General features: G+C 40.3%; 1 protein-coding gene across 2 annotated transcripts in view; it reads right to left on the reverse strand.

The window, feature by feature from the left end:
* Myocd (myocardin) overlaps window positions 1-14,032 on the reverse strand; it is a 96,148-nt gene that overhangs the window by 48,056 nt on the left and 34,060 nt on the right. The window contains exons 2-5 of one of the 2 annotated variants that reach the window (XM_023706353.1): window positions 13,294-13,359; window positions 8,807-8,850; window positions 3,574-3,629; window positions 2,020-2,095 (exon numbers count right to left, since the gene is read on the reverse strand). In XM_023706353.1, coding sequence (XP_023562121.1) covers window positions 2,020-2,035 — 16 coding nt within the window. In that variant the 5' untranslated portion in view covers window positions 2,036-2,095; window positions 3,574-3,629; window positions 8,807-8,850; window positions 13,294-13,359. The remainder of the gene's footprint in view (window positions 1-2,019; window positions 2,096-3,573; window positions 3,630-8,806; window positions 8,851-13,293; window positions 13,360-14,032) is intronic. The other variant, XM_004646088.2, reaches the window with a different exon arrangement.

The following is a 14,032-nucleotide window of genomic DNA, read 5'->3' on the forward strand; positions in this document are numbered from 1 at the left end:
TGAAAGCCCCAGGAAACTCCCCACTTATAGTCAATACTTTTAGTACTTGGCATCCTTCTTAGCTATGGTATTTATTATTAGGTCTACATTTTGCCTTCCTAGAATCTGTCCATAAACGTGTTTTATCTTTATATATATATATTTCTTCCCAGAATTTGACTATAAATATAATTTTCTCTGCTCTTTTCACTAAACATCTTGTAAGCCTTTTCTTATTAAGTCTCCATTCTTTGTAAGCCTTGCTTGTAGTAGCTATGTGGTATTCAATCGCATGATGAGCCACAATTTATTCAGCTAATCTCCGATTGTTGGACATTTCACCATTTTCAATGTTTCATTTTCTAAAGCAGTTCCATGATAAACATGATTGTACATAAATCTTTGCATGTATGATTATTTTCTTTAAATAAAATATGAAAAAGCACAACACAAGCTAAAGAGTAGATGCATTTTTTAGAAGTCTGATGCACATTGCCAACCAACACTCTAGAAACAATGACCCAATTGTATTCCTACCAGTTGTGTGTATATATTTCTCATATCCTTGCCACACATGATATTTATTTTTATTTGTTAAGCTGATCCTTGAAAAGTCTGTGTCTCTTGAAATAGAATTCTTTGGATTATTTGTGCAGCTGCAACTTTGTGTTGATCCCGCAGCTGCTTTTAGGGTTGCCGTGATGTTTCTGGAGAGGAGGTGAGAATCTTTCACCTTCTACAAACAGCCCTTGGTATCTCTTGGCTGTGTCATACAAGCCGAAGTCTTGAAGCTTGCACCACCTTTCCCTTGAGTGCTACATGGACCTTGCTCTCTTTTATGTCTTGAAAACAGTTCTCTACCTTATAATATCCCACTTGTCTCAAAGGGGAAAAAAGTCAGCCCTGGGAAACTAGACGAACTAGAAATAATACTGATTAAAGAAGCAAGATTCACAACTTTCATGTTATTTCAGGACTTTTTGTGATACTTAAAGAGAGCATACAGTTGTGTAAGGCAACCTACACTCTAGGGAGAGTCTTGGTGCGTGTACACACTGTTCTCTTGGCCTGCGAAACTTCTTTTCTTCTTTCTCTTCAAGGCCCAGCCTTCACACTGCAGCTCACTGTTTGCTCCTTCCCCATCAGTTCTGATTCAGATGGCTCTGTTCACGCTTCTCCTTGCATCCACAACACTGGATTTTCTCTTTTTGTGCTGGATTGTGACACATCCTAACGTCTACCTCCTTTCCCATCTAAGAAAAAAACTTTAAAAGTGGGAAATGGGTCTTACTCATCTGCACATGTACAGAGTCTGGCATATCAGCTTACCCCAACTTGGATGTCCAATCCAGTACTTGGTTGATGAATAAATATTCCATAGCTAAATCATTCACATAGAAGGTAGAGCCTTTTGAAGTTGGGGATCAGGAGTGTGCGGAAATCCCATCCAAGGGAAGGCAACTCTTGAAATAGTAGAAGCCTGCCTGATTCTACCCACATGTCTGCGTATGAGTGGTCACTATGTCTTTGTCCTGCTTTCCCTTCTCAGTATAGTGGCAGGGCCTTTGGGTGAGGTTAGGACATACATAAGGACATCAGAAAAGCAGTACCAAACCAATTTCTAATGGCTATGGAAGCAAACAGAGGACCTCAACTGCATCCAGAGCTGAAAAATGATCCAGATGAATGATTACCAACACATGTTAACTACTTCTTATGTGCTCAGGGAGGTTATATGACTTGCCTCACCTTTAAAGTCAAGAAGAGGCACAGAGGAGCTTGGGACCCAAGATTAAAAGCTTACTATGGCTTTCCAATTGGATTTTCAGCATGGCTGAAAATGGCTAGATGACTGCTTGAAACTACCCCTGTCATGTCCAGAGAGATGTTTGAAGAGTGTTTAAGACCTGAACAGAGAGAGAGAGAGAGAGAGAGAGAGAGAGAGAGAGAGAGAGAGAGAGAGAGAGAGACAAAGAGCTCTGGAAAAATAGTCCACCACTTGATGGACACCTACTAGCTTATGATTTCATGCAGACTTACCTTGGAGTATGTGCATATTAACCAAGTCAGCACGGCCAGACCTGTTCCTGCTCTTTCGCCTAAGGGAATCTTCAGTCTATAGAACAAAAACATGGAGAATCACCTAGATTTAACTTTGGATTAGATTTAACTTTGGATTTAGAAAAATCCAGTTTCTCTTACAAGAAAAAACTACTCTTCTTCTGACAAATGGAAAATGAAATAGCACTGGGCTTCCAGGTTTTGATGAAGAAACACAATGAAGAACCCAGGAGTTTTAGAATGGGAGAACAAGATAAAGAGGTGAAAAGTTTGTTCGGGTCCGTGTCAGGATTGCAAAGTTAAAGACTTGAAGGCGCAGGCAGGCACATGTTAATAAAATACTGATACAATAGTCATGATACAAATTGCTTGTGTTATAAGCAGTCCTCTCTTAAGACAGACACACAATTAATCAAGCTGAGAGATAAAACTGAATAAAAACATCTGCTATGACAAGAGCACTTTCAGCCTTCTCCATGATTCATCTGGTTTCTCTCTTAGGATATGGGAAAATGCAAAGCCTACAGATTCAGATGTTAGAAGGCATTTAGAGATAGGTCACTCACTGTATCTCATAATTTTGATGGGGAGCTCCTCAGTCATGGTGAACCTTTTAGAGCTTTCAGTGATTAACAAACAGTCTACTTTCGGCACGTGTGCCACAGGCTCACCACCACTAGGCTGTCAGAGGGCCAATCCCGACTCTTGATTTCCACTAATAGGCTTTTAGCTTACTATTTTGGGGCCTTCAAAAAAAGCCGGAGGTTCTCTCTAATTCTGATTTTAAAAAAAGTCAGCTGTTGTTTGTTATTCTCCAGGTAGTGGGAGTAAAAGCCACTCAGTAGCAACTCTGAAGAGCTGCAGAGTGCTGCTCTTCCTGTGTCCTCACAGATAAGCAGCAAGGCCAGCACTCTCAGGCAAAGACACCGGTGCACCAGGCCCTCCTTCTCATGCAGAGCGCCAATGATGCCAAGTGGTATTTACACCACGGATAAATTCAGAGGACAGAGATTTGTTTTGAAGGTGCAGAATGAGTCAGTTTTCCCTAGAATGGGAAATAAATATTATTCCTTTTGCCTTTTAGCAACTGTAAATGAGCTCTGCAACCTCAGACCTTGCCTTCCCATTGAATCTCATTTAAGAAAAATCTTCGTGTTGCTAAGAAAAGACTGCAATGAAAGGTAAGGCATCTTGCAAACCAGTACTACTTCCCTTCTTAAAGTCTTTTTGATCTTCAGTGTACTCTTGCTGTGATTTTTTCCCCAAACCAAAAAGATTGAAGACATTTTGTTTAAATACTAAAAAATAGTAGTTTCGAAGCTCACTTAGAGGATCCAATCTCCACCATCATTAGTGCAGAGGAGTGAGGTTCCATACGATGTGAGAGGAGTGAGGTTCCCTATGATGTGGAGGCTGGTGAATGGCAAATTCATAGAGTTGGTTGCAGAAATTCTATGTGCGTCAGCCAGAGCTTAGCACCCGGAAAGCTGTAACTATAATCCAAGTTCAGGAAAGGCAATCTGCAGAAATTACCTTGGTACTATCCAGATGTTTTCTGTGCTCATGGAATGCAGCTGGAGTTTTCAGTGCTGAAACAGAAAGACAAAAAGATGAGCAGAGGCTGGCTCAGGGGCTGGTCAGTGTCTCAGGGCTGGCTGCTGTGTTGGCTGAGCTGTGTGCAGTCTGGAAGTGATTGCCATCGCTAGGCCACAAGCAATGAAAGACGAAAGGCCTGGAGGAGGCCAGCTGCCTGGAAGCCACGGAGACAGAGGAAGGTGAAACTCAGTCCTCAACCAAGAGGAGCAGCAGAGGCAGATTGCGTGACAGGAAGAGGAATGGTGGAGGCAAGGGCATTCCGAGCTCCTAAAGAAATAGAGAGATCAGAAATAACATGATTTATGAGAGGAGATAGATGGGTAACTAGCACCTTCTGTGACTTTGCTCTGCTCCAGAGTTCAAAAGCTGGGTGGCCTGGGTAGGGGTATATGGTGGGAAGGGACTGTACTTTGGGTAAAGGATGTGGCTGGCTGGTCACAAACATGCAAACCAGGAAATTTAGTAAAAAGTAGATAATTGGACTTTGAGGGCTGGAAGCAACCTTGGATTCAGGGAAGTCCAGTCCTGAATGAAATGGGGAAACATAGGGCCATACATATGGATTCACTTGCCCAGAATCACAAATAGGCCTTGGAGCCTAGGTCCTCTGGTAACCCTAACCTCCTCTAACCTGTGCTATTCAAATTAGCAACCAGCTAATGCAGCCTTGGTTCATCAAATGTAATATATAGTAGTTGTAAATCACCAGCATTAAATACCTCCACTCTTTCCTCTACATCCTCCATTACTCATCTGCAGCACCTCTTCATGATAATTCAGTAAACTTTTTTTTTTTTTTTGCTTTTTTATGTATTTGGTATGGGGTCTCACTACACAGCTCAGACTCATCGTGACCCTCCTGTTCTCCGGCTCCCCAGTGCTGGGATTATAGGCATGGTCCACCATGCCCAGTCTTGGTGGCTGGCTCAGTGCACCCTGGCGGTGAAGCCAACATGGCATGTGGAATCAGGTGTCAAACCCATCCCTGTGCTTGCCTAAGCAGGCACTTAGTCTGCTGAGCTATCTCACTGGCCCTCAGTAAACTTTTTTGATGTAGCAAAAGAAATAGGACATCCAGCAAAATTCTACCTTTTGTATTGATTTGCTTGTCCCCTGGAAAAATCTCAATCAGAACCCAAAGTAATCACTTTTCATTAAAAGTGATGAGGGTAATCAGAGGTTATAGAATTGCATTGATTTCTCTTGAATTTTAAGTCTAAACAAATTAATTAATCACATGATCCAGAGTTCTATAACTACTTTTACAGATGTTCACTCTTTTTTTTTGGATCTGGGTATCAAACTCAGGCCCTTGAGTTTGCCAGGGAAGCACTTATTCCACTGAGTCATCTCCCCGGCCCCTGTTCACTCTTTTTTCTTTTTCTTTCTTTCTTTCTTTCTTTCTTTCTTTCTTTCTTTCTTTCTTTCTTTCTTTCTTTCTTTCTTTCTTTCTTTCTTCCTTCCTTCCTTCCTTCCTTCCTTCCTTCCTTCTTTCTTTCTTTCTTTCTTTCTTTCTTTCTTTCTTTCTTTCTTTCTTTCTTTCTTTCTTTCGTGGAACTGGGGATTGAACTTCACTTGCCAGGGAATCACTTTTTCTACTGAGCCATCTCCCTGGACCCAGATATTCACTCTTAAATAGCAGGCAATGAAGTATGCTTCCAAATCTTGGATGGCATAAAAAGATTAGTTTTCTGGCTAGATCAGTCCTTGGGACTATATATATATGCATTAAGACTCACTCAGGTCTTAAGACCATGCATGCCAAGTGCAAGTGTTTTCAATAGGGAAGGCTGACTTCAGCTATAATACTGGTGGTTACCATAATGGCAGCCAACCTATTTTCCTCTATGGAGGATGCTACTTGGCAACAAAAATTCTCCATCAACTTCCCTGCTTCCCTAGCCATTTTGACCAAAGAGACATGCGAGACAGTCCCAGTGGCCTGGAGCTCAGTATAGCTGGTACCTTCCCTTCTCTTGACTAGAGCTGGAGGTTGAGAGGTCTGATTTTTTTTTTTCCTTACGTTTTACATTTCTCACTGATCTTGAAACTGGTTCTTTAGCTTGTCTTTGATTACTGTTTCTACTCTGAACTCAGAGTTCTTTGTCATACCTACTGCTAGAGATGACCCTTTCCTCCCATTTCTTCTTATTCAGTGACTCTGGAAAATAAATGTGCTGCTCACTTCCTTGGATTTGTGAAGAACTCTCTTTGGGAAGAACTCTCAACTTTTTCTGCATTTTAGTACAGATGGAATTTGTATTGAGGGTATCTAAAGACTGCTTTCCTTTCCCTTAGTAAGCAAAGCACAAAGCCTTCTCAGAGAACAGTGTTTCCTGGGGGAACCTTTGTAATGTAAATCCTCAGGCTTTCACTTCTGTCCCATCACCTATGGGTCATTTCACTGAGTATTACTTATTGGTATGGTTTAATTACTTACATCATTCAGAAAAAGAACTGACTTTAGAAATGGGGTCTTTATTAAGTGGTTAAAAAGAATAACACATTCTTTTACTTAACAAGTTACCCAAAGGGAACAGTATGAATATATCTTGAGATATCTCACACATTCCAAACATGGTTGCTTTTAATTAGGCTTGGAATTTGAGAGGGATTTATCTGATTTTTCCCTCCCTGAAGATCTTCATTTCTTGTTGGTGGAGCTTATTAATTGTCCTAAGAAACACTGTATTTCCTATGTCTTAGCTTTATACATTACAATAACTTCATGTTAAGAACTACTCTATGAAATAATTCACACGGTTCAGTTCTCTGATGCCAGGGGCACAAAGGTCTTCTAGAACATTCTACTCAAGGATGGGAAGCTATGCCCATTTAGTAAGGTTTTGGAAAGAATACCAAAGAGGTCCACACACTGCTTTTGCCACATACTCCTCTCCTCAGGGCTTTATGCGGGTTGTGTGGGACACTGCCTTGAGGTCACATAATGGAAAACTCCCCTGCAATGCCTTAGGGTCAAGGTTTGCCTTCTCCTGGATTGCAGAGAACATGGGTGTCAGCCATCTTCCCGGAGGGCCTGCAACAATAATAATAGTCCCCATCCCCAGTTGAGTTTTTGGAAAATACACAAAGGACCACTTGGGCTTGCCAGCCTGGGGAGTATCAAATGGCAAAATTTTGTATTTAAAGGACATTGACATTTAAGATTGAAAAGGAATTTGAGTTTCTAAATTAAAAAAATAAGTCCGTGTGATTTCAAATTAAAATATGGTTATAAATCCAGTCAGCTACACATTTGACTTGTTCCCTCTAGAGGAAGATTAATCGCTCCTCACAGGGGAATTCATGTTCTCGCCTCAGAGTTTAGTTGCTGGCTATTCCTATTTCTGTCCCCATAGCTCCAGCTAATTTAGGTCAGCTGTGTGTATAAACATTTGCTTACTTAGAGTTCAGAAAAATGATCCTGAGATAGGGACAGGGCTCTTATGGTCCTCATTTCTCTGGTCAAACATCAGTGCTCAGAAAGAATCTAAGACAATGGAGAAAATAGGCCATGAGCCTACTAAGAGCCCATTTAAGAAGGATGCCTGATCCTCACATACAGGGTTGTGATCTCAGACAGCCAGGGCAAGGCTGCTGCCAGGTGTGACTTCTTCCTAGGGACCTCTCCCTAGCAGGTTCAGTGGCAACGCAGCTCCACTAGTGCTGAGGAAAAAGATCAAGAAGCAGATTGAAGGAGCCAGAAAACTGAGCAAGAATCCTATCCATGATATGGTCCTTGGCCCAGCCTTCTCCTTATCAATTGGGAATGTGCTCGAAATTCTCATTCTCGACCTTTCACTCCAGAACTGCAACCTCAGAACCTCTGGGGATGGGGACCCAGATTTGTGTTTGACCAAGCTCTCTAGCTGATTTTGATACCCAACTTTAAGAACTTGTGTTTTGAAGCTTATAAGGCCAGCAAGTCCTGAGTTAGGATCGTTGGGCATCTACAAATTCCCAAGGGAGCAATGGGTTGCCAGGACTCATATTCAGCATTTCAAAAACATGAAAATAAAGGTATGTCTGCCCAGAGAGGGGATGCTTAGACTAATGAAACTTCTTTTTCATTGCTGCTGTCTAGAATCACAGCAGTATAGGTTAGAAATGAGTGTTTTCATTAAGAAGCACTGGCTATTAAATTTATATGCCATGAATTAATTAAAAACAGAAATATAGATTAATAATTAATGTGGGTAGTGTTCTGGGGGGAATATAAAACTATTTCAAATCTTTTTTTTTTTTTTTTGCAGAACTGGGGATTGAACTCAGGCCCTTGTGCTTGCCAGGGAAGCACTTATTCCACTGGGCCATCTCCCCGGCCCAAAACTATCTCAAACCTCAGAGCTATAGCTGTGATGGCTGTAAGCAGGGATGTCCTGGATGAATAAAAATTTAAGAACCATTTACTGAACCCTGTCCACATTTTGTCATCTGTTTTAGAAATAATCTTGAGTAGATTCAATAGGCTTCCTGGGCTCTCAATTTCCCACTTATAAAATGGGTTTTCTATCTTGGTGTAAGAGCAGACAGAGTCACATTTCTTCTGAGATCAGGATATTTGCTATGTGAAATTATATCCTCTGTCTATGTTGGTAATATATATCTTATTCTATACCCAAATGATAACCGTAGGGATCTGAAAACAGTGACTTTTTCTCCAACGTAGTGTTGTAATATCTAAGACCTGTCTTGCGCAATTACAGAATTGTTGCAACATATATAAACTTCTCTGAATGGGATATTGGAATTTCTCTGAAAAAGGAAATAAAGCCAAATTCAAAGTGTATCTGTAATTATTGTTTTTCTAGTTTCTAAGGGACAGGGAACTGGAAAATTGAACCAGAGATGGAGAAAATGAAGAAAATTAGGATTGCTGATCCAAATGGACTTGGCTTAAAAATCCTATCTCTGAGGTTGAGATGTTAGAAAGAAAAGAGGAGCCAGATAGACCAATCCCATCGTGCTGTGTTCTGCTCAGACAGCCAACAGTGTGTACAAGGGTGCTGTGGGAAGAAGCCAAGTCAAATGAATGCTCTGAGCAAAGGAAGAGAGACGCTGTCCAGTCAACTTCTCAAAACTATGGTGAGGCTGCATGAGGTGTGGGTGCAGGAATTGCCCAGTTCATTCTTCTTGCTATTCAGGAGTACCACAGAGTTCAGGGATTTACCAGGGCTTTGCAGTAAGTATGTGGCTGCTGTAGCTTGAATTAGTCTGCAAAAAAAATAAAGGCAGCACCATTCATACACAACTCATTGTATTATCAAGTTCTTTTACACTGATCAGATCATGGAGCCATTGTGTCCAAATGTCCTATTGTGGCCGGTGATTGGCTCTCTCAGAGTCTGTTGACAAGTAGCAGCCTCTTTGACCTGTAAGTCCTCTACTATCCATTTTAATTCTCTTGCTCTTACCTTCCGTATTCCAGAAAGAGGTAAGATTTCCCACCTATCGTCCCTGGATTCAACCCCGTTAGATTCTCTTTAATAGTAGAGAGGAAGAGAAATCATAACTTTTCTCTTTCAATCCTTCCAATACCCATTCCCACATAGGGACATAAAGCTGCCTGAAATTGTTAATAGAAACAATTAAATGTGGGCAATTGGGGTCTCTTACAGACTGTAAGATCTTAGACACAGAAATCATATTTGTGTCCTCTGTGTCTTCCCCCAGAGATTTCCTCATAGCAGATGCTTAAAAAATATTGACTGAGTTACTCTATGGCCATTTTATTCGGTGTAATCCACAGAGCTTGTTATTATCTACACTGAGGCATTGGTAGTGGTTAGAATTGAATGGTGTCATTTAAAAGATTCTACTTAGGAGAATGGTGACAAAAGGAAAGAACTGTAGGGAAGAAAATATGTATGAAACAGTGATAAGCAGGCTCCCAGGGACCCCCAGAGATCAATGAGGAGAGGGAGTTGGCTTTGTCCTAAAGCCATAGGAAAGTACTGAGTCTTGAATCTGAAAGGGATGGAGAGTCCCTTTGAGTCCTGGGTCTTTGGAGGTAAGCCCAAACAACAAATCCTTAGAGTAGTAATTTGGAGTTAACCGTGAGACAGAGTTTCACCCAGAAGTGAGGATTTCAGGCTTTAAAAATGTGAATCTGGGGTCCAGGGATATAGCTCAGCAGTACAGTGCCTTCCTGGTAAGTGCAAGGTCCTGAGTTTGATTCCCATTCAAAAACAAAACAAAAACAACAACAGTGTATTTCACACCTGGTAAGAACGTGAAAGCAGTTTTTAGGCTGTGAGTTGGGGCCTAACTTGAGGCTCAAGAATGTTTCTTCACTGTTTAAAGTTCTCTTAGGGGGCTCTTCAGGGCCTTAGATTCTCTATTCTTTACTTTTAATGAAGAGATGATGTCTTTAAGCTCATGGCATGAAATGGAAAGAGAGAAAAATATCCTAAACTATGAGCTCACTCTTGCTAAACCATTGCTTGTCAATGAGAACAAAGTGAATATGTAAAAGAAGTGAAGGGGGTTGTGATGCAAAAAAGGAATTTTTGGTGGCTGAGGAGTCCTTGTTACTGGGCAGCAACCTTAAGTCTTTCAGGATGCACATCTAGGAAGAAGGAAGGGAATGCAATGAACCCCACTGGGCTAGCTGCGTTAGTGAACTGCATGGTGCACGTTTGTGCTCATTAGAGTAAGTGGGAGAGAAGCCTTCGAACTTTATCAGCAACTTGGAGTGCAACTGAAGTGAGATTTGTGGGAGAGCTAATTCAGTGGAGTTTGTCATTCAGTGTTGACCATAGTAAAACAGATTATGATGCAGAACTTGAAGTCCATTTCATGAAAACCATTGGCACTTCCACACTTTATCTGTTTTTACACTTTTCAAATTCCAACCAAAGCTTTGGTCCCAAAAAATGTTTTAATGGCCTAGTGATTCTTTTCAAACATGTGAGAAGAGGAGCCTGCTGAGGATTGGGAGGCTCAGATTTGGCCTCAGCTCTGCACCAACAGGAGAGACTTTTGGGCTTTCTGTAGTATTTGACAAGACCCAAAGACTTAACGTAATATGAAAATCAAGACTAATTCTGCCACAGGATGGCAGGTGTTGCTGTGGACTGTCCTAAAAATAGTACTGCTATTATAACCTAAGAACAGTAAATTCACTGGGGTGACAGTTTTGAATTATGAAAAGTTTTTAAATTTTGGGAATGATTGCAGTTCTTTCCAAATTTCATGGGTAAAGTGATATTGTATGAACAAAATCTCAAACTGTAGGCAGTTAAATAATACTAAATTAAAGCTGCAGAAAGTGGGACTATATTGGACCTGGCACTGGAACATTTGAAAACTTTGTTAGGCCTCATCAACCTCAGTTCCACGAACTTCAAAGACAAATACAGATTTGATGAGGTCAGAGGTTTTTATTTTTCTTGGGGGGATCTTCTGGAAGGCAAAAGGGGAGGCCCAGAAAGTGACGCAGAGGCCCTAAGCACTGTGTGTGTGTGTGTGTGTGTGTGTGTGTGTGTTTAAGAGTGATGTCTATGCAAAAGCTATTGAAATAGAAGATGAATGTTTATATAAAAATTATTATAGCAAAAGACACATTGCCATTGACTCTCCTCAAAATACTTCTTCTTGATTGGAGTTCTTCCACTTTCTGAAGCAGTTTTGGAAGCTGTCTTCTGTGACTGTATTCATGGCATGATCATAAACAGTGAGTACTACTGCTGACTACCACCTAATGCAAAAGCGGACTCCTAACAATATGGTGCTCATCTGCCATATTTAGATCTGGCCTGGTGCTATTTTGGGCTCTTTCTCAAAGTCAAAATGATCACCAGAGGTAAACTGACCTCATGGCAGCCATAACAGCACAGATACAGAAAGGGAAGAAGGCTTCTGGAACTGTCTCACAAAATGACAAGAATGATGGCACATGTGTTAAGTGTGGCAGAGGTGGGGCAAATTTTGAGGGTGAATAATGACAATGTGTTTCTTACCATAACAAATATTTTTATTTAAACACATACCATATTTTTGATCACACTGCCTTTGCCATTTGGCTGACTAATAAGAATTATTTCAATATTTGTAGGACTTTTTATCTTCAGAAATTATCTATGGCTACAAATTTTCTGCCAAGCAATATTTTGTTTGTATCTATACAATTTGATTTTGGAAATACTGAAGAACAAAATCTCATATCTCCTTTGGATTCTACTATACAGACAGATGCTTGATTTACACAGCTGACATGAAAGGTGTCATTTAAAAATACACTGTAGAGTTATTCTCTCTCTTGATTGGATGTTTTCATTGATTACCAAATTGAAGCCCAAATTCCTAAAAGAATTTATACTTATCCAATGCCAGCTGCAAGAACCAGGTCCCGAGTATTCAGGCCCATGAAGAGAACATTAAATCCATTGTGAAGCAACTTGAACTAAGAGGTCCTGAGTCTATCTTTATGCTCTACTTACTTTTCCAGAATTAAGGAGAAATAAACTTGGGTGAGAGCACAAGTTATCAGGTTGGAGTGGAAGTGCCACGGCCTGACATGATCTTGTAGATCTTTGTTTTCCTTCTTTTTCTAGCACCTCCGTTGGATAGCTTACACAAAATGGACCTCACAGAGACTGGATTCTTTGGTTCTTCATATACTTGTCAATGTTGCTTTAAAAAAAAGGCTTGAAATTTCATGTGAATTATTTCTTTTGTGCTTAGAAAACCGCTACAAAAATCGTTGTGCTTTAAGGTTAGCTACTATTTACTCTTTGTAGAGGTTAACCATTAACAAAGAGTTACTTTTGACTTATAAAAAAGTTCTTAGTTCTGTTCTGGCTCTAGAGCCCAGGATACATTTACAATTTGCAAACCATGGATCATAGGACTTAAATACCACTAGCCGCACAACAGTTTGTCAAGGGCAAACTTCTGCTGGTTGCCTACTAAACATTGAAATAACAGTCATGACAGTATTATACAGGGACCTGAATTTGTACAAGGGCCATTATGGATCTTGATTTTAAACATTTTATTGGGGAGAAAGTTAATATGATGTATAGCAACTTAAGCCATGATTTCCTTCATTCAGGGACTCTTTTCTCTGTTGGCATAGATAGCCATAAGTCAGCTTTAATTGCTGAACTGACAGAAAATTTAGAATACACATTCTAAAAGGTATGATAATGCTTCTTCTTTGATACAGATTATGGCCAGCAATTCAATATTATGTAATTTGTGCCAGATTGGTATTGTTACTCAAAATTCTAGAAGAGAAACACATGACAATCTTTAATTCATTGTGCTGTCAAATTCCCCAAACAGAACAGAAACCAGGAAGGTGAGAAAATAAATTATGTGATTAATGCTTCGGAAAAAAAAGTAATTATGCCCAATTTTAAAAGAAAGCAAAGGGTAAGGGATGTCCACAGTGAGGTGTGTTCACCCTAAGAGCAGACTCATCACATTGGAAATTTAGACACTACCCATTTGGCTTAAAGGGAAGCACTCTGTAGGTGGGTTCCAGTAGAGAGGGCAAAGCACTTGGACCATGGGTTTCTGCTGACGCAGACTCAATGTCTCTTGCAAGAGCAATACATTGGCTTAGCCTAAATGACCTCTGCAGCACTTTCCAGCTCTCAAATTGCATGCCCTTGGCAATCTCTTAGTAAGTTAAGAGCTAGGGGTACTCACGTGGTAGTAAGCCTTGGTTAGCCAGTTGTTCCTGGGTCCTTCTCCGTTGAAGTCGTAACTGTAAAACTTAGAAAAGAAAGTGTGAGTTTGTGAGTTGAGTTAAAAATGATTATACTCACTTACATTTGCACGATACTTTTCATAGCTGTTCTCATCTTATTTCTAGAACAGTTCTGAAAATTATTCTCCAGTGTTACAGAAGCAAGGAGAAAAAAATGAGAGAAGCTGGGGGCTGAAAGGTATGCAGCAAGCCCTAATAAGCTCTGTCTCCTTACATTGTTTGAAAGATAAAATTATTCAGTTCTACTTGGGTGGTGGTCTGTGCTTTCAAAAGGGGAGACAGTGAGGAAAAAAAGATAAAGTTCAAATCCTATCTTCCAGCCCTTAATAGGTGCGTAACCCTGGGCATATTACTAAACCTTCTTGACCCATAGTTTCTTTGTCTGTAAACAGGAACAAAGCCAGCATTGCAGCATTGTCATACAGTCTGGTAAAACAAGTATACACATTACTTAGCAGAATACCTAGTACATACCACAATGTCATCAATAAATGATAGTGTTATAAGAACCTGAATTTTTGGGAGAATTCAGACTATGGAACTTATGCCAGGGCCAAGAGATAGCTCAGTAGAATAAGCACTTGCCTGGCAAGTGCAAGGGTCTGAGTTCAATCCTTGGTTCTGAAGGAAAAAAAAGGAAGTTATGCCTTGTTTGGAAAAATAACACATTATAAAATT

Source organism: Octodon degus, unplaced genomic scaffold, assembly GCF_000260255.1.
Source record: "Octodon degus isolate 3935 unplaced genomic scaffold, OctDeg1.0 scaffold00253, whole genome shotgun sequence".
NCBI lineage: Eukaryota > Metazoa > Chordata > Mammalia > Rodentia > Octodontidae > Octodon > Octodon degus.